Source organism: Salvia hispanica, chromosome 3 (genome assembly GCF_023119035.1).
Source record: "Salvia hispanica cultivar TCC Black 2014 chromosome 3, UniMelb_Shisp_WGS_1.0, whole genome shotgun sequence".
Lineage (NCBI taxonomy): Eukaryota > Viridiplantae > Streptophyta > Magnoliopsida > Lamiales > Lamiaceae > Salvia > Salvia hispanica.
Window position 1 is genome coordinate 5,198,780 of NC_062967.1, and position 20,330 is coordinate 5,219,109.

At 36.5% G+C, this 20,330-nt stretch overlaps 3 protein-coding genes across 4 annotated transcripts; 1 reads left to right on the forward strand and 2 right to left on the reverse strand.

The window, feature by feature from the left end:
* Positions 1-784: 784 nt before the first annotated feature.
* Positions 785-5,943, reverse strand: LOC125214916 (homeobox-DDT domain protein RLT2-like). 2 transcript variants are annotated; one of them, XM_048116142.1, is made up of 9 exons: positions 5,661-5,943; positions 4,236-4,343; positions 3,904-4,128; positions 3,478-3,837; positions 3,168-3,244; positions 2,132-2,572; positions 1,943-2,017; positions 1,755-1,849; positions 785-1,036 (listed from the first exon to the last, which is right to left on the reverse strand). In XM_048116142.1, exons 1-9 carry the CDS (start codon positions 5,668-5,670, stop codon positions 964-966), a joined length of 1,464 nt encoding a protein of 487 aa, XP_047972099.1. In that variant the 5' UTR covers positions 5,671-5,943; the 3' UTR covers positions 785-963. The 2 variants fall into 2 exon arrangements, with proteins under 2 accessions (XP_047972099.1, XP_047972098.1); XM_048116141.1 differs by having other exon boundaries at positions 3,478-4,128; positions 5,661-5,942.
* Positions 5,944-8,964: 3,021 nt separating this feature from the next.
* On the forward strand, positions 8,965-16,904 carry LOC125216912 (PH, RCC1 and FYVE domains-containing protein 1-like). The gene is made up of 9 exons (XM_048118699.1): positions 8,965-9,387; positions 10,209-10,295; positions 10,696-10,785; positions 10,857-10,937; positions 11,040-11,234; positions 11,342-13,459; positions 14,606-14,752; positions 15,468-15,847; positions 16,536-16,904. Exons 1-9 carry the CDS (start codon positions 9,346-9,348, stop codon positions 16,681-16,683), a joined length of 3,288 nt encoding a protein of 1,095 aa, XP_047974656.1. The 5' UTR covers positions 8,965-9,345; the 3' UTR covers positions 16,684-16,904.
* Positions 16,905-17,267: 363 nt separating this feature from the next.
* On the reverse strand, positions 17,268-19,566 carry LOC125215726 (serine--glyoxylate aminotransferase). Its single transcript, XM_048117252.1, has 5 exons — positions 19,406-19,566; positions 18,845-19,063; positions 17,983-18,634; positions 17,599-17,809; positions 17,268-17,524 (listed from the first exon to the last, which is right to left on the reverse strand). The coding sequence occupies exons 2-5, from the start codon at positions 19,047-19,049 to the stop codon at positions 17,387-17,389; spliced, it is 1,206 nt and encodes a 401-aa protein (XP_047973209.1). The 5' UTR covers positions 19,050-19,063; positions 19,406-19,566; the 3' UTR covers positions 17,268-17,386.
* Positions 19,567-20,330: the final 764 nt, after the last annotated feature.

A 20,330-nucleotide genomic window follows, 5' to 3' on the forward strand; every position in this document is an offset into this window, starting at 1 on the left:
CGGACGATGGGTAACGGATGATGCGACGCGTTTCCGTTTTATTTTTTAATTTTATTAAATTTTCAAAACCTATATATTCATTTTCACTTTATTTTTCACACTTCACTCTCATATTCACACTTCACACTACATTTTCTACAATTCAAGCAAAATGGACCCTGAGTTCGACGCCGTCCGCGACTTCGACTGCGGCCCATGCCTACATGGATTTGGCGGCCTCCTCTGACTACATGACGTTGTTGGACGCGCACATCGCCCTCATGCAGGCGACCAACCCGGCTCAAATCGAAGGCATTCAGCGGATGATCGATGGCCTCAGCCGCAAATTGGGACTACTCTAGAGTAGCCTCCTTTTTTTGTATTTAGTGCTTTTTTTTTCTTAATTTGTAACTTTTTTTTAATTAAGTAAATTTAGTATTTCCTTTTAATTTTGTTGTTTTTATATGTTTGTTTTTATTTACATTTGCAAACCTAAAAATATAAATACAAAATAGAAGTAAAATGTTTAGGGCGTCGCTTAGGGCGGGCTATAGTCCGCTCCACTGCAAGTGGAATAGGAGGATAAAATGCTAACGTGGCGGTGCATAGGGCGTCGCTTAGGGCATCGCTTAGGGCGTCCATTGTGGATGCCCTAACAATACTTTATTTACTTTTCCTCTCTACCTCTCTCTTACTTTACTAATTTTGTAGTATTATTAAAACCCATGTCAAACCCAAAGTACATATTTTTTTGGGACGGAAGAAGTATATTTTAATTTTATTCAGGAAAAATACTAAGTAAAAGTTGAGGAGCAATAATTGATTCACATTGGGGCCAATGATAAAATAAAATCATCATCCTCTACATAATGAAGGTTCCTACTCAAGAGCTACATAATATGTTACAATGCCATCAAATTATTTTTAACTGTACATATCTCCAGCTCTCCGCGAGCAGCGAAAAGCATTCATAGTTTGCCTTTTTCAATCCACTGAAGAACTGGTTCCACCACTTTCGTCGTCTTCGCTAAAACTTGATGGCATTTCTGTTGCAGACCTAAAAAGATACAAATATGTTGCAGCATTAGGTAAAAAGAGTGAAGATGAAATAGCAGCAGCAGTGAGAATTCAAGACTCCGGTTAAGAAAAAGCCAAGCAAATGGATGCTAAGTTGCTAACAACTCCCACCCCCCCCCCCCACCCCCAAAAGCAGAAAACAGAAAGACGAAATGTCCAAATATGACAACCTCGAAACTGCTCGCAATACCACATCCTAAAAAATTTTGAAATTTATTTGGTCATTATAATTGGTGTATAAGTGAAGAGAATAATCTGAGAAGCGACAACACTTAGTTTGGAAGTATATAACATTGTCTCTGAATACCAGTAGCATTGGCCATATAAATATTGCAAAATTCGGGCATTATTAGTCCATTTGTTCAAATGAGAATTCTTAATTTGGCTGATTAGACTCAAAAAATAAATAAGAATACTTGTGTGTGCATGATGTATTTTTTGGAACATAAATCAGTATATTAAGGCTCTTTCCTAGGAAGTTAACAGTGACATCCCAGAAAACAAGGCTGGACAAGATTATATGTGAGTGTTGCTAAAATAATAGGATTAAGTGACTAACTAGATGCTTGGATTTTTAAGTGTAGATCAAAGAACGGTTGACTTAAGTTGGTTTGCATCTTTGATGCCAAATGTCCAGATATAACAAGCAAAAGCACCAATATTAACTCTAAAAAATTAATATATTGATCAAATCTAACCTTATGACTTGATAGTTCTGCGGTGTTGTATCCACCATCAATATTGCTTTTGGGGGTTGTTGATGTGGAAATTCTTCCCTTAATCTTTTTATACCCTACAAATAAGAATATACAAAGAGAAAAGTACGTCAATAACTATCACCTATTTACTGTATGCATACTAGCACAGATACAGGCATGTAAATTACAATAAGATCATTCTTGATAGGGACCATCATTTGATGTTCATTCATCATCCTCCGTTTGGCATATATTCTATCATCCTGCATGAAACATCGTGAATGCACTAAATATCAGAACCAGAGAACGATTGGAAAAAACTAAATTCGCAAGAAGAAAGAAAGTTATACAGTAATACTATAAGAGAAAAAACAAACCTTAATAACTTCTCGGCGGAGCCCTTTGTCAACAGAGTCGTGGTAACCATTTCTTCTTGCAGTCAAGTCAGAATTCTCATTTTCAGTATTTTCTCCAAAGGCAACCCTTGCACTCACATGATTATATTTTTGAGACCAAGACTCTGCTCGTTTCTCTCTCACTTTGCCATCAAAAGCTTGCATATTTGGATATCTTGGAACTATATCCATTGTTGTAACTTCAAAACCAGGTCTTCGCCTCGAACCATACTCATCTCTACTCCCAATGCCTGGTCTATCTCCGACGGTTCCTTCTGTAAATTCCACTGAAGAGTTACTCCTCGGATAATAGGAACCACTGTTGGAGAAAGATGTCTTTATTCTGGATTTTTGGTAAATGTGGCTCTCCGGAATATCAGAGCCACTCCTAGTTTTGACATTCATTCCATCAATGTCAGATCCCTGTATGGATTTTGATGAGAATAAAATCTAGATCATATCAGATGCACTGTCCACTGAAAAGTTAGTGTAATAAATAAATAGAAATGGAAACATGATGTTGGTGTGAGCTCTATGCAAATAGAAATCCATTAATCAGTTATATGACTTTTCTGCCTAGCCAGAAAACAGAGGAAGAGAGCTGATTACTGTGAATGTTAATGAGATAAACAATGAAAGAGTAACAGCTAACATTTTTAGTAAAACTGATGTTTCAATCAACCTGGTTTACCATCAGATCTACTTAATGGGTAAATTATAAAAATAAAATTTAAGATGGAGACGAGCGATATCTTCTTTGAAAAATCCATAAAATACTAGTGGGTCATGCATGCACAATTACATGCTGGTATACTCCTGTTTTGCCTTCATGCTTCAAGCAGTGGCAAAAGGAATGCATTAATCGGAGCTCTTAAAAAATTAGTGGAGACTCGTGTATAACCTTCTAGATTGTGCAATTACTTGACCAATAAGCTGTAGTACACATTCCTTGAGTGATATTCATGTGGCATGAGCAAGAGATGAAAAACTAAATTTAATTATAAAAAACCTATCTCACCTTGCAAAACTTGGAATTCTGGCCAACATTCATGAGATCTGGTACGCCACAGACATCTTCTCCAGTGTGGTAATTTCCTGATAGAAGGCAAAGTGTAAAATGAGCAACTTAATCTGAGAATCTCTGGAGTGCGAATGCAATTCAGTTTTTTAAAAAAAATCTCAAAAAAAGAGACACACTTGAAAATATACATATGGGCTCAAGCTAGAAAGCCATAATTATAAAAATTATAAGCATGAGTCACGAAATTCACAAATGGCACCAAGAGACTTTGAAATGGATAATACAAAATAATACTATTTTAACTCACCATCAAGCGGCTCCTGCATTGAGGATTCAAATGCACCAGGAGGAAGTGGATCAAATTCAACACCAAGAGGAGGACCATCCTCTCGATAATTATTTCCCAGCTGCCTCTTGACCGCAGTTATTGCAGGATTCTCCAGTCGTCCCTTCACTTTTAAGTAACCAGATGGGCCAGGCCTGGTTTTTACACCCTTCATATCAGATGGAAATTTTGGTATTAGGTACCTAGAAGTAGCAGCATCAGAGGGATCCACGTTTTGGTAATTAGGAGGGACATTCCGCAATGAACTACTACTTCCTGAAGAATCATCGTTTGTACGATTGTAGTTTCCGGCATGGTGACTCTCGTGCTCATACGTAAGGTCTGCAGCAGAGAATTCTTTTGAATTCAATCTTCCACTTTCTACTTCCCTGGTATCAAGATTCTTACCATCCCCCTGTTTTGTGCTACCACATGAGTCTTGCCTATGCCCGCTGCCACGGTCTTGAATAACTCCGCTTGACCGATCTTGTTTTAAAGTAGCATGGTTTTCTCCATTGATTGATTTCTTATCCTTTAACCTCCTATGGCAAAACCATCCAGAAACTTGTTTCTCTGTCAAACCTATGGACTCCGCAAGTTGTATTTTCATCGACTCTGAAGGATATTTATGCTCTGGTAAAACAAAACAAAACAACACTTCAACTAACAATAATGTAAAGGAAATCTTAAGAGATAAACGGCAGGACGGGATATATCAGGTATTAAGAGAACCAACTTACCATTGTAAAAGTTTTCTAATGCTTGAACCTGAGCCTGTGTCTTCACGATCCTTTTCTTGTTCTTCTCTGAAAGAGATTTATCATCTTCATGCTGCATCTCACATGATCCTGGAAAACATTAAGAATCAAAAGCAAATATATTAAGAATTGAGTACTAAAGGATTATCAGCAGCAAACATGCATTCAACTCCTGTATCCATTCACAACTTTCTACGGTGCATGTACGATAAAAAGATCGATACAAAAGAGTTAATTATGCCACTTCATTTTAATATCAATTGTGGGAATATTTAGATTTTCAATCGCTTGCTTTTTTTTGGATCTAATCCACAGTCAATTCAACTCGGAAGATGCATGCTTGATATTTCATAATTCACACAAAGGAAAACATAGTACCAACATATGCATAGATCTTATACATACATGAAAGCACAATCATTATCACCATCTATAAAATATTATGTTTCGTTAATCTCAGCTTTTTACATCATATTTACATAGATAGAAAGCATTTATGTGCCTCAAAGGAGCAACAAAGTAACCACACATTTTGAGTCAAGATTAAATAACCATAGGATGACGACAATTATTTGTACCCGCTTTGCGTCCAACTAAAATGATTTTCTATTATATGTTTAAAGTTCAATGCCTGTGGATGAATGAATCCTAAAATGTTGGTATCTTCTATCTTCAGGCTCATGATATCTCTTAACAAGCTGAGCTATAACATTTTAGTGGCAATATGAAGAATTGTGTTGCACAACATATATGGAAATTGCTAGTGAAGGGATATACAGAGTATCAGAGCGGTAGGCTATTAATATCAAACCAACACGAATATTAGTACTACAAGTTTTGTCTTGTCCAGTTGGATAGTGGAGCACATTGTGAAGAAGGCATAGATCTATGAATACTCAATAGACAATAAAAAGCATCCATTGCACTGGGTCCATAATATGCTTTCTTTTTTAACATAACTTCCATGCATCGCCATCATACCGCTTAAATTCACCAAGTATTTAGTTCATCTTTTATCGACAAATCTCAAGCCAATAAACACCCGAAGTCAGAAAGTAAATCACCTTAACAATTAGCAGCTTCAACCAGGAAAAGCAACAATACAATGATGGAATAGCAAAGTTCACACAGCTCTTGAATACAATAACATCCACGCAGCATTAAAAGACATAGGCAAACATGAACGCATAATCAAAACTGAAAAACAAAAATCAAACCAAATTCCAAAACATCAAATTCCACGGCCTCTCACAGCTACAAACTACATTGCACACCAAAAACTCAGAAATCATACTCCAGAAACAAAAATCTAAAACAGAATTCAACTAAATCAATTTTTACAACAACAGCACGAGTAGTCAATCACGATCTGCTAGGTCAATTAAACTAAAAAAACTCAAGCCATACCTTCTCCCATGATTCCCGGCGCGCAACTATTCCTCAATTTCCCCTTCCCAATTAGGTTTAAACTTGGCACCCCCTTTCTCTGTGTCGAACCATCAAATTTCCATCCCCCACACAACTTGGCGGAGAATTCAAGGAATTACAGGCAGAGAAAGAAAGCGAATCTCGACGGATTACATGAGATGTCAAGGCATGTATATCCGTAAAGAGAGAGAAAAAAGTGGTGGAGAGAGAAAGAGAATGAGAAAGAGATGGATGGAGATGAACAAATTTTTATTTTCTGGGCTTTTTTAATTGTTTGGATTAATTGTTGCAATCCTTCATTATTATTTTTGATCGGTCTCCATAAACTGGTAAAACCATATCTTTCCTCAGTTGATTTTTACTGTATTAAAACTAAATAGCCTTTTCAACTTTTTAATTGCACCCATATATTGCTGCTTATTCCAGAAAATCTTCATAAATATTAATGTGACAATGCAAATCTTCAAAGTATTGTTAGTAATTTGATTTTCTTTCTGCACAAATTTGGGTTTGTGTTTCATAGATTATTTATTAAAGTGAGGTCAATTATTGAAGTCTCCTTCACCTCAATTCAACCAGCCTTGCATTCTGCACATAGAAGTATGAAAATTGTTCAAAAAATATGAACATACGAATGATACGATGAAGTAACAGTGTATATAATTTATTTTGTTAACAAATTAAATATATCTAATTTTATGCATTAAAGTTCCCCATCTTATTGATGTCGCACACGAAATCCTTTATGTTAGTATGCTACACAACTTTAACTTTTCACAAACAATTCACCAAATTCTACTTATTCCGAAATAGAAAAGGATGAGTTCTGAAAAAAGAAAAGGATGTAAGAGATAATCACTTAAATCATAAAGTTGGTTTATTGAAGATATCGTCACGCCAAATTAGGATTATGATGGTTAATAATAAAGAACAATGTCATTTTCTTACGCCATACATTAAAGTAATTTATTTCATTTATTATATTATCTGATGATTATAATTAATAAAAGCAGTAGCAGTAGTATTTTGGGCTAATTACAGTATTTGTTTGTCACGATCTGTTCGTAAAATCATCTCATTAATTGATATATAAATTTCGATATTTGTTTGATTTTAATTAGACAAGAACAAAATTTATAATTATGAAAACAAGTATTAATACATAACAATTTTATAGTACTATGATTCTTAATCATTTTTTGGTCATAAACTTTTCAGTTTTAGAATTTTTATATTTTCCATCAGTTCATTATTAGTTCATCCGATTCAAAATAAAATAGAGATCCTATGATAAGATATAAGTAAAATGCATTCATGGAATATGAGATATGTATATTGTAAAAAATAGTAAAAAATGCACATAAGATAAGGAAAGTTTAGATATTTAAAATTATATGAAATAATTTATACAATTATACTATTAATAATCAATATTTATTATTTTTGTTATTATTGCTGTATAGATAAAATTAATTAAGAAAAAATGATAATTTTAAAATTATGATTCATAATTAATTATAATAATAAATAAAATTAGAATAATTTGATTACATATGTTATGTATTATTGTTATAATTATTGCTATGCTATTTTAATTAATACTATCGTATTAAGATAATTATAGTGTAATTATTTAAATTATGAATCTGAATAATAAAATATTATTTATAACTATTATTATTATGTAATTTAAATTTATGGATTATATTCAATTATGGAGTAATAGTGATAAATAATTTAATTATAAACTTATAATAGTAATCTTTATTATTATTATTATTGTTATTATTATTCCATTAAACAATAAATTAGTAAAACTATCTTAACATAATTATTATAAATGGAATCATAAATATTTCGTGAATATTATTATTGATTATAACATTTTATTAATATTAATTATTTGATCAGTTAAAAAACATTATTTTGATTAATACGTCGATTATATAACTTGGTTATTATATCGATCAGTTATTTGAATTAGTATGATTAGAATAAATTTAAAATCAATAGTTTCAAATATAGGATAATTGCAACTTAAGATGTATTTGTATTTTTTAATTATAAGCGACAAAGCAGTCTCGGGGTCTCAAGCAGTTTTAGAATAATTAATCATGCAAGACCTGTTTGTCTGACAGAATAATTAATACTAATGGTAATCATAATCATTCAACAATAATTTCGGAATGAATGTATTCACGCTCTATATTGACAAAATAAATTGTTAGAATTTCAAATTTGAATTGATTAATTAAATGTAGTTCATGAACACGCATACAATAGTACTCTTACTAATAATTACTCCCTCCGTCCCAGATAATTTGAGATACTTTGACCCGGCACGAGTTTTAAGAAATCTAATGAAAAATGAGTTAAAAAAGTTGGTGAGATATGGGTCCTACTTTTAAAGTATTAGTTTTATAATAAAATGTGAGTATGAATGAGTTAGTGGAATATGAGATCCACTACAAAAAATGATAAAAGTGAAGTGGAATAAATTATGTGGGACGGTCTGAAATGAAATATTGAGTCGAATCATCTAGGACGAGTATAATAGTAATAGTAATAGTTATAGCACTAGAGAGATGAGATTCATAGTTATGAAATACGAAGTAATTTATACTCCATTTTTATTCAAACAAATACTTACTTAACTGAATTATTAATTGAAATAATAATAATCTACAACATAAAGTATGATTCAAAATTTTCCAAAAATATCATTAATTTGCTTAAAATAAGTTAGTACCAGAGAGAATACATTTAATAATACTAATAAAGTGGAGTAATATATTAGAAAAAAAAAGTAGTACTCCATATGAGAAAAGTTAGGAAATAAAAATGAAAGTTGACTACTTTTCACTTTAACCACAAAGATATCCTTAATTAATGTAGATTGATTTTGATTAATCACGCTTTATGTCAATAATTCCCAAATTTTAAATTCAAACTCTTTATGTCAATAATTCCCATCCATTCATGATTTAAGAGTAAAATTATAGTAAATCTATTTTTTCGCAAAGATTGAAGTTTTTAATTAGAAAACGGTCAGTTTGTAACAGAAAAAATACAATCTCATTTTAAAATAGAATGAATGTCGTTCAATGTTAAGGCCACACAATATAGATTGGTTTAATTTAATTTATATAGTAAGTAGTAGTATTTCTTATATTACGGAGTAATTAAAAATTTAAAATTCAGTCATTGGAATGATTACACGTTGTGTTTAAGTAACGCTAATTAGAAGTCCACTCTCTCTCTCTCTCTCTCTCTCTCTCTCTTCTGCCATAAACGTCTGCTGCGGAGAACTGTTGATCATCAAATCAAAAATCCATTGGATTCGATTCTTCCACTCTCCCTCAAAACTCGACCTCCAAGTCGCAATACTCGTCAACCGACAGCTGGATGATGCTCCTCCTTGTGCTGCATTTCCTCTCCATTGCTCAAGTCTCCACACATTTTGAGAATTTTGACTTCACTTGCTGATTTGGGGCTCTCTGCAATTGCATTACGTGCAACTCGTGCTGTTCCGACTGCTGCATGCGTCGCAGTTGATTGGAGGCCATTGGGTAAAGTGTGGGTGGTGAAATGGGTAAAGGATTTAGGGCTTTTATGGAGATGCGGGAGTGAATCCGTTTTTTTGACACCGCGAAACGGCGCTAGGATGAGCAGCGCGGGTGGCCCCGTGGAGAGAGACATCGAGCAGGTATGTTTTATAAAATATATATGCCACTTTGTCTCATATGTATATTTGTCTGTTTATGTTTATTTCTTTAGTATTACGTTTCAATGTGTTTGTATGTTTTGAGTTTATTTTTTAGTATTGCGTTTCAATGTGAGCAGGTGTGTGTTTCTTCAGCATTATATGTGTGTGTGAATTCATGTTGACTTGAAGTTCTGAGATTGGACATAGTGTCCTTAGGTATTTTATTGTTCACTTCAGAGAGGTCTTCTGGTTCGGTCGATGCACAAAATGCATGTTGGCCAGTAATGATGTCGGAGTTGCTTTGTAAGGGATTAACACATGATTTGTTAGTATGTTTTGACTGGTGAATTTGGTCTAGTTAATATCACTCTGAGAATGTGATTTTGTTGGAGCACATTTATATTCCTTACCAATTACTATGGGCCAACCTTTCTGTCATGCCCATAAAGTCTAAGACACTCACTTCATAGCTTCAGATGGATGGAACTAACTATGTTTTGCATTCTTTTTGAGTTTCAGATGACTGAACTATTTGTTTGATTTGCTCTCGCCTGTCACGATTTACTGCAGAGCGTAAATGTTCTTATATAAGTCTAGTTCACGGACTTTTCAAATTGTAAATGTGGTCCCTTTTGATATAATATGGGGCTTTGGGCAGTGGAGTTGTTTCAGTGGATATGTCTTTTCATGCAATTGTTTAGCAATAAATGTTTAATATGTTTACTCTCATATTTTTATGTATTATAGTATTATACTTATATTTCTGGAGAGACTGCTTCTATGGCTGTCATAATATAGGCTCCAATTGACTTTCACAACAGGCAATTACTGCTCTAAAGAAAGGCTCACAGTTACTCAAGTATGGAAGAAGAGGAAAACCCAAGTTTTGTCCATTTCGCCTTGCAAATGTAAGACCTTGTAAACCCCAGATTAATTTTCTTTTCCTCTGTGTGTGGATCTTCTTTATAATTGGTCTACTTTATGTGCTAGGTCACTGCTAGCTAGTATGGAGTCTGAACGTATTTAATACGCTAATCCTCTAACGAGTTGGTGTCTTTTTGCTCCAAAATTGTAACAAGAAAACTGATAGATGTCGACAATGTTTTGTCATGGAATTCTCTTATGATATTTTATTAAGTCTCTACTACGTTTATTACGATTCATGTGACTGATGAAGCATGGCATAATTGCATTTATATCATAAAATCAAGCAATTATGTGGATTTCAGAGTAATTGGTTCTCATTCTCCCATTTGAAATCATGTGAACACCTGAAATCATCTATTAATTGGAGGCACTTGATTTCAGGATGAGTCTGTTCTGATATGGTTCTCGGGCAAAGAAGAGAAACACCTTAAACTTAGTGATGTATCCAGGATTATCTCTGGTCAAAGGACTGTAAGTTTCTTACTCAGAAATAAGTAATCCATGTGAATTGATACGTGTAACTCTGTTTGTTTTTTCTGCAGCCAATTTTCCAAAGGTACCCACGACCTGAGAAGGAATATCAGTCTTTTTCTTTGATATATAATGACAGATCACTTGATGTGGTGAGATCCTTTTGAAGTGTTCAAATTCCTCAAGAGAAATTATTTAGGCCCTTGCTACTCTGAGCTTCTTCACATTGATGTTATATCCTTTGCAATGGACAGATTTGCAAGGATAAGGAAGAAGCAGAAGTGTGGTTTAGTGGCCTTAAGGCATTGATTTCCCGCTATCATCAGCATAAATGGAGAACCGAATCAAGGAGTGATGGTATTTCCTCTGGAGCTACTAGTCCTAGAAAATATACAAGAAGAAGTTCTCCACTACATTCTCCATTTGGAGGCAGTGATAGCTTGCAGAAGGTTAGTATCTTTGCTTATGGAGCTTCTGTCCTAATTTTAGTTGTACGGATTGGGAATAGTTGTAAGTTATTTTTTTCTCTCAAAAAGGTTATTTTTTACCTATGCAGGATGGAAGCCAACTTTACCTCCATACTCCTTATGATAGTCCTCCAAAAACTCATGTGGATAAGGCATTTTCAGATGTTGTATATGCTGTGCCTCCAAAGAGTTTCTTCCCTTTTGAGTCTGCCAATGGTTCTACCCATTTGATTTCCTCTGGTGACTCAGATGGTGTGAATGGTCTCATGAAAGGTATGGGAGCGGATGCCTTCAGAGTAAGCCTTTCCAGTGCTGTAAGTTCATCAAGTCAAGGTTCTGGTCATGATGAAAATGATGCTCTGGGAGATGTTTTCATTTGGGGCGAGGGGACAGGTGATGGCATTATAGGTGGTGGACCACATAGAGTTGGAAGTAGTTCTGGTGTACACATGGATTCATTGCTTCCCAAGGCAATGGAATCTGCTGTTGTATTAGATGTGCAGAGCATAGCTTGCGGTGCACAACATGCTTCTCTAGTAAACAAGCGTGGAGAAATCTTCTCTTGGGGTGAGGAATTGAGAGGCAGGCTTGGTCATGGTATAGATTCTGATGTCCTGCATCCAAAGCTGATGAATACCCTCATGAATACTAAAATCGAGCTTCTTGCGTGTAGTGATTATCATTCTTGTGCAGTCACACTTTCTGGGGACTTGTACACATGGGGTGATGGCCATTTTGGTGCTTTAGGGCATGGAAATGAAGTGAGTCATTGGATACCAAAAATAGTAAATGGGCCACTGGAGGGGATTCATGTATCTGCAATTTCTTGTGGACCTTGGCATACTGCTCTCGTAACATCTGCTGGCCAGTTGTTCACTTTTGGTGATGGAACATTCGGGGTTCTTGGTCATGGAGATAGGGAAAGTATATCGAGGCCCAGAGAAGTGGAATCACTAACGGGTTTCCGTACCATGCGAGTGGCATGCGGCGTTTGGCACACTGCTGCAGTTGTTGATGTTGTGGATGGAAGCTCAAGTTCCAGTAATTGTTCTTCAGGCAAACTTCTTACATGGGGGGACGGCGACAAAGGTCGACTTGGACATGGTGACAAGGAGTCAAAACTTGTCCCAACCTGTGTCACTGCTGTTGCTGAGCCAATATTTTGCCAGGTTACCTGTGGACACAGCATGACGGTAGCTCTTACTACCTCCGGTCATGTATATACTATGGGTAGTCCAATTTATGGGCAACTAGGGAACCCGCAAGCTGTTGGGAAGCTCCCTTCTCGTGTTGAAGGGAAACTAGCTGCTAGTTTTGCGGACGAGATAGCTTGTGGTGCTTACCATGTGGTTGTTTTGACTTCAAAAAATGAAGTGTATACCTGGGGGAACGGAGCGAATGGTAGATTAGGTCATGGAGATGCAGATGACAGAAATTCTCCAACTTTAGTAGAAGCTTTAAAGGATAAGCATGTGAAGAGTATTGCTTGTGGTACTAATTTTACTGCAGCTATATGCCTCCATAAGGGAGTTTCAGGGGCTGAACACTCCATGTGTTCTGGCTGTCGTCAACCATTTAATTTCAAAAGAAAACGTCACAATTGTTATAACTGTGGACTTGTATTTTGCCATTCATGCAGCAGCAAGAAGTCACAAAGGGCTTCTATGGCACCAAATCCAAACAAACCGTACCGTGTTTGTGATAATTGCTTCAATAAATTGAAAAGGCCTTTTGAAGTTGACACACCATCTCAGTCATCTGTGAGTAGACGAAGAAGTATGAATCAGGGGATAAATAATCCTGTCGTCAAAGATGAAAAGTTGGATATAAGATCCCGCCCCCCTCTGGCTAGGTTCTCTTCTATAGAATCCTCAAAACAAGGGGAGATTCACACCACAAAGAGGAATAAGAAACTTGATTTCAATAGCAATCGTGTGTCACCAATCCCAAGTAGAAGTTCTCAATGGGGGTCAACTAACTCTTTTGATCCAGTCTCTGGATATTCAAAAAAATTAACTTCAGCTTCAGTTCCTGGATCGCGAATTGTTTCTCGAGCAACATCACCAATATCAAGAAGGAGCAGTCCCCCTCGTGCTTCTACACCCACTCCTACTTTGGCAGGACTTACATCACCTAAGGTGGCTCTGAACGATGCTACACTGACAAATGGTAGCCTTAGCGAGGAAATTATAAATTTGAAAGCCCAGGTGCCTTATTTAAGCTATTTCATCTTACATTAATTCATAGAACAATTTTCTTGGTGCACTGTCCAGTCATTTTGATCTCATGTTGAAAGGGATTGTCCCTGCTGTATTTCCTGCAGATTTTCTGTAATTTTCCTTAGTTTTTTACAAGTCATGTGTCAGTAGTCTTCAAGTTCAGTTCACCCGTTTCGAGTTTGAGTAGGTTTAGGAGTCTTTAGTTAATTAGGTGTTTTACTCAAGTTGGAGTATGTCAGTAGAGGCTTATAAACAGGGATTTTTTCCTACCTTTTAATTGTCCAAAAATATATTAGTTTTTTTTGTTCAGCTTAATTGTTCTAGCCCTTTTTGGAGGTGTGGCTGCCTCTGCGCAGGAGATTTATCTTTCTGTTATTTCCATATTTATCCTTTATTTGTGTTCTTGTGCTTTGTTTACCATCATGTTCGTTCCAACTAAGTTTCCAGCCTTCCACAGCCTTTACTCCTAACACATGTTGACGTTAACACCACAGCAAATTAATAGCTAGAGATATTTCTAAAAATATAAAAAAATTACATAGGAAAAGTGCTTTATTCTGTCTGTTTGCTCTGAACTAGTATTATGCATTAGATTCACCTCGGCTGATTTTAGCTGGAGTTATTGCTAGCAGTTTCATATTTTCTTGTACCAGAGAAGACAAAACAGATAGTAGTCATCAATTGCTTCTAATATAACATCATCAACATCTTTACTACAAGCTGAAAATTGACATTATTTTTCTGGTGACATGGTGTAATTTCTTTAATAGTTCCTCATTCGATTATCTCCTGGAATGAGTTGTCTCTTTGTTCATTTTTTAAAGCCTTTTAAAGCCTATGGGGAGTTATCAAGAAAATGGTTTTTATGCCTACCTTTTATTTTCCCTCAATCTCTATGATTTTCTACTGCCTTTTATTCTTCATATTTAGAGGGAAAATATGCCACTGCAGTTCGTGGTGTACTATTATAACTGTAAAAGGACTTGATAGATTTATCTGGTACACATTAAGGCTCAGAGTGTTTGAATTCTTCAATTTAATGTAGTTTTAACTTTTAACTGGAAATGATTTTATGATCTCATAAGCATGAGATTATGAGATTGCATTGCAATTAACATACGAGTGTTTCAACAGGTAGAAAATCTCACCCGCAAGGCTCAACTTCAGGAAGTGAAGCTGGAAACATCCACTAAACAGCTCAAGGATGCAATAGCAATTGCAGGGGAAGAGACTGCTAAATGCAAAGCTGCAAAAGAAGTGATTAGGTCGCTTACAGCACAAGTAAGGAATCTCTGACAATCCAATTTATGAATGGTAACCTGTGTGTGCTTGCTTCTATGTAATTTCTGGAACAGGTATAATTCTTTGCATCCTAAACAATGTCAGATAGTTCATATAGCGGACTATGTCACCTCAGATGAATATCTATCATTTTGAGGGGCAGATTTAATTTCTGGAATAAAATTAATAACCCTATGGCTAGAAGAGAGAAAGAACTTTGCAACTCAAGTAGATAGTGACCTTTCATTGTTCATCACCATACGAGTTTTCTGATGTGTTGAGTTTCCAGATCTATACATGTGAGTTTTTGGTAAAACTGATTTATAGGTAATTGGTACGGAGCTCTTGGTCAATGTTTAATAACTGCTATTTGTAATTCCTCTCAACTTTTGCTACACCAATAAAGGACATCTCTTTCCAACGTAACTCTCCATTTGTCCATGTAAATCATTTCTTGTTTGGTTTCTTCTTAGCACTCTGATGTCTTGTTATAGGATGAAATGAATTTAACTGGTGCATCCTGCAAAACTTTGCATGTCAATTTAGACTAGTGTAGTTAATCAAATCATTGTATGGATGCATGATGTCATGCCATGCTCCACTCTTGGGGTTAAAGCTACAATTTAAATCATATTATGCAATATTCAAGTTCTAGTTTGGATGGCCAGATGCTTTTTTTACAAGTATTTATTTATTTTTTATTATTTTATGTTAGCTAAAGCAGATGGCTGAAAGGCTTCCTGTTAGTTCTGCAAGGAATGTCCAGCGTTCACCTACCCCTCTTGGTATACCCTCGACAGATGAAGCTTCCAATGTCACTGTCGATATGCTGAATGGTCGATTAGATGGCCAGGAAGTGCATCCATATGAATCAAGTAATCTGTTGCCTTCTAACAGGTCCAGCATAGCAAGCCATCACAGTTTCAATTACGACAAACAAGGTCAAACTGAAGCAGTCATGAGAACTGGAATTAGAATAAAAGAAAGCGATTCTCATGATGAAAATGAGTTGGTTGAGCAAGACGAGCCTGGTGTTTATATAACTTTTACCTCCCTACCTGGCGGGCTAAAAGATCTGAGGCGTGTTCGTTTCAGGTATAGTTCATGTTGCTTTAGCGGTTAGCCGAGCTTTTTTTTGTGGATTTTATAACTTGCACTACTGTTTTCAAAATGGTTATGCTTGTCTGAGTATTCCCAAACTCAAGCCATGCTTTGCAGTAACACCTGAGTTCTTTTTTGAGGGGTTAAGACCAATGAGTAACATAATACTGGTGGCTGCATGTATTTTCTAAATCATCTTTAACATGTGAAGCTTCATTTCCGGCTTGAGTTACTACTTCTGTAAACAATGTGCCTGATAAAGTTTCATTACAGTTTTTCATTAGTTTGGGGTAATTGCACATAAACGCACTGATTTTCACCAACATTTGTTTTTCACATGAAATAAAGGTTTTGCCTCCAAATATGCGAATTTTGAGGGGACACATAAAATGTCTACATGACTTGAATGGCCGATGTAGTAAGTGATGTAGTTGTTGAATACACCACTTCAACTGAGTCATGTTGGCATTAATTTGCCACTTTAGCTTTACCACTTTAGATTACTTCGTTGTAAATTGACAACCGTGTATTTGGATGCTGGAAATTCAGTTCATGTGCAAAAATAAAATGGGGTAATATTTCATGTAGTCGCATTTGCCACAATTAGTTAAGTTGGCAAGGAAAACATTGATGTTGCCGGTTGAGAAAGTACTTAATATATCTTGTATATGGTTGAATGCAGCCGAAAGCGATTCACTGAGAAGCAAGCAGCACAATGGTGGACAGAAAATCAGGCAAGAGTATACGAGCGTTACAACTTTCGAATTCTCGATAAATCAAGTGCTGGTGCAGGGAACAGGACTCAGCTCACTGACATCCAATATACATGATTCTTTTATTTTTCTCCTACTTGCTAAGATATACTCTCCTGTCTCACTAAATAGTGCACACTTTTTGCATTTGGATACAATTCACATTTCCTTTATCTGCATACTCATACTCTACTAACATTATAACCTACTTACTGTAATATTTATGTCATGGTCTAACATGCATTATTATGTAGGATTACAAATATTTGATTAAGTCATAGGAAATACATGTTTGGGCCGTTCGGTTGCCATGTTTACTTTATACTAAAGACCGTATCTCTTGTTCGGTTGACATTTTTCTCAAAAGTTCGGTCTGTGACAAAATATCTTGGCCCGGCTTCATAATGCAAGATTACATTGCACATCTCATGATTAGCCATCTCATCTCTACCCCGGTGACTAATTTAATCATCGATAATGCGTTTTAGATTATCCCAAATTCTATCTCGTTATCATCTTATCTAACGAGCCGAACATTACTGTGGTGTATTGTCGAGACTCGAGACAGATGTAGCTTTTGTGATACACATAAATAACAATCATAAATAACGGTGGCAAATAAAGTTCATACAACATTTTATATTTTTCTTTGTGCAGGTAAGTAATGCATCAAGATGAAGAGAGTTGCATTAAAGTACACTTAAACACCAAATACAAAGGCACAATAGTTGGAAATGAAGGTTCAATTTTTACAGTATGAGAGCATATAAGAAAAGTGAAATCAAACCCTTGAAGGGATCAAAGGAGTGGTGTTCTGTAAGTACGCGGCTGCAGCGGCAACACCACTTCCGAGCTTCACCGGATACCCAACGTCCTTGAGCACCATCTCCACCCCACCAAGACACCCCAGCAATTGCAACTGAACCAACCAACAAATCAATCAAATCTCAATTTAGAGTTTGTTTGGTCTAAAAAAAAATTCTTCAAACATACCTCATTAAGGTTGCCAAGATGCCCTATTCTGAAAACTTTGCCAGCCACCTTGTTGAGCCCCAACCCCAAGCTCAAGTTGTAGCGCTTCCACGCCCTCCGCACGATCTCCGAGCTGTCAATGTACGCTGGAACCACCACCGCCGTCACCGTGTCGCTGTGCCACTCCTCCTTCTGCGTGCAGTTCTTCAGCCCCCACGCCTCCACCGCCAGCCTGTCCACATCATCACCACCAACAATATAAAATAGTCGATACGTTAATGTCTGAGACCAAATGTTTCAGAGTATCACACAATATTTGAAACTACTAGTAAAATGAGATAATCATAACACACTATTGTCCTTAAAAATATTTCCTTCGTGCACGAATAAATTAAAACGACGCACCTAGTGGCGGTGGCAAGTCGGTTGTGCCGGATAATGACATTGTCAAGGCCTTCCTCAAACAAGAGATCAAGAGCTGCCCTCAATCCATAGAGCAGCTGAATCGAAGGCGTGTAAGGCCAATACGTCCCCAACTTGTAGAACTTCAAGTAGTCCTTCCAATCAAAGAACACTCTCACCGATTTCGCACTCTTCGACGCCTCGATCGCCCTGGGGCTCGCGCAGACGATCCCGATCCCTGTTGGGAGCGAGAGCGCCTTCTGCGACCCAGTGAGCGCCACATCTACGCCCCAGTCGTCCATGCGGAAGTCCAGGGCGCAGATGGAGGACACCCCGTCCACCAGGAGGAGGGCGGGGTGCTGGTAGTGGTCGAGGATTTTCCTCACGGTGGCGAGGTTGTTGGTGACGCCGGTGGCGGTCTCGTTGTGGACGATGCAGATGGCCTTGATGGTGTGGGCCGTGTCGTCCGCGAGCTTGGAGGCCAGGACGTCCAGGTTGGCGCCCTGGCCCCACTCGCTCTCCACCACGTCCACGTTGAAGTTGAGGCGCTGCTGCTGGTCGATCCACAGGAGGCTGAACTGCCCGATCAGGAACGACACGATCCGGTCACCCGGGGAGAGCGTGTTGGTCAGCGCGCTCTCCCATGCGCCCGTGCCTGTTCCATTTGTACTATTGAGGATTAGTCTAGGCAGTCTTAGTATCAGATAACATTGAGTTTTAATGTAATAATAGAAAGGAAAAAGTGATTGAAATATAAATAGTAGAGAATGAGACACATGTAAACTTATCAAAATATGAAAGGGGACTAATTTTTCTGATCAATCAAAAATTGAAAACATGATGAAAAAAGTAAAGTATATATAACCTGTAGTGGGAAAGAGAAAAGGAGTTCCAGAGGTGGTCTTGAAGATCTTCTTGACATCCTCAAGCAAAGTTTTGGTGAGCGCTGGGACGGCCGGAGACCGGTAGTCCTCGTTGTTTCTGCTCATCGCCCGGATCACCTGATCCGGGATATTAACCGGCCCTGGAACAAACAGGTGGTTCCGTCCGGGTCCATTCACATAATCCATCTTCTTCACACTCCCTACCAGATATTATCAACCGTTCACTTTATGTGATATGAATATATTGAAGAATTGCATAATCAAACTACTCCATACTCCATAGTACTAGAAATAAAACAAGACGATGCTGAGTTTTTGTCGGAAATATCATGAATTTTGATGTCCCGTAAACTCTGAATTTTAATATTTTTCTCAATTTTCTACTACTAATAGTACTATATATACACATCTACTACTTTGTTGTTCGTTGTATTTTTGACTTAAGCGTTTTGTAACGTGCAAAAGGATTCAGAGAAAAACATACATAAACACTAGTTACATGCATGCATGTGAAACATAAAAGGAAAAGGCTGCAAGTTTACCTCTGTGGAAGTGGGAAATCTGCAGAGAATGAAAGAAGAGGAAGAGAAAGAGAGAGAGCCCAAAATGAAGGATGAAAAGGGAAGAGAGTTAGTGTAAAATTTTATAAGAGGCGGGAGACCAATCACGGCTATTTAGTGGGTCCCACAATGGGAGATAAGACACACACCAATCTCAGGAGCTCTTCTATTTTGAAGATATCATTTTTTTTATGTGTGCTTAATCTATAGATTCAACAAAAAGTATGAGGTCCACAAGTGTAATAACAATATTAATAATTCAAATGTCAATAATTCAAATCGAAAATGCATGAAATACACACGCCATAGAAGGAGTTGAGGTGGAAAACAATAACGCAAGGGATAAAGTGATAAAGTGTTTTCAACCACACCCTATTCTATGGAAACCAAAGCCACACAACTAGTGGTTTTCTGCATTTTGTTTTATCTTTGCCTTTTCTTTTCAAGACTTTTGTTTATATCTCTTCATCTCAACACTCTATCTATATGCAAACAAGAATTTTCTGAGTCAGGCCTTTTGTAATCTAGCACATACAAAGTATTCCTTTAGGTGCATAATCTACTATTCATAGATCCTAAAATAAAAGGATTATTTTTAACTTATAGCTCAGACTTTGATCACATGGTCATTTTTATTTAAAATTTACAAACATTACAACTATATTAGGTGCTGTATATGTGCTACAATTGTCCAAATTTTGAGATTCAAGTATTAATCTCAATTAATTATCATTTAAGATACTTAATTTTGCTTATGGAATACAAATCGAGCACATTAACTAAATTAGAGGGCTTCATCCCTTGTAAAATACACCAAAAAAAGCATCATAAACAAACTACTACTAGAATTTGATGAACTACAAGAGATATCACCTGAAATTTACCAACTTTTAACACACTGAATGAC

What these genes read in the sequence shown, in the direction of transcription:
- LOC125214916 (XM_048116141.1), bottom strand. An exon ending in AATGCAGGAGCCGCTTGATG is followed by an intron (nt 3,245 to 3,477) that starts GTGAGTTAAAAT and finishes GCCTTCTATCAG; the next exon opens with GAAATTACCACACTGGAGAA. An exon ending in CTATCAAGAATGATCTTATT is followed by an intron (nt 1,850 to 1,942) that starts GTAATTTACATG and finishes TCTTATTTGTAG; the next exon opens with GGTATAAAAAGATTAAGGGA.
- LOC125216912 (XM_048118699.1), top strand. Translation starts at nt 9,346, where the DNA reads ATGAGCAGCGCGGGTGGCCCCGTGGAGAGAGACATCGAGCAG. An exon ending in TTATAAATTTGAAAGCCCAG is followed by an intron (nt 13,460 to 14,605) that starts GTGCCTTATTTA and finishes GTGTTTCAACAG; the next exon opens with GTAGAAAATCTCACCCGCAA. An exon ending in TTAGGTCGCTTACAGCACAA is followed by an intron (nt 14,753 to 15,467) that starts GTAAGGAATCTC and finishes ATTTTATGTTAG; the next exon opens with CTAAAGCAGATGGCTGAAAG.
- LOC125215726 (XM_048117252.1), bottom strand. Translation starts at nt 19,049, where the DNA reads ATGGATTATGTGAATGGACCCGGACGGAACCACCTGTTTGTTCCAGGG. An exon ending in CGACTTGCCACCGCCACTAG is followed by an intron (nt 17,810 to 17,982) that starts GTGCGTCGTTTT and finishes TGATGTGGACAG; the next exon opens with GCTGGCGGTGGAGGCGTGGG. An exon ending in ATCTTGGCAACCTTAATGAG is followed by an intron (nt 17,525 to 17,598) that starts GTATGTTTGAAG and finishes TGGTTGGTTCAG; the next exon opens with TTGCAATTGCTGGGGTGTCT.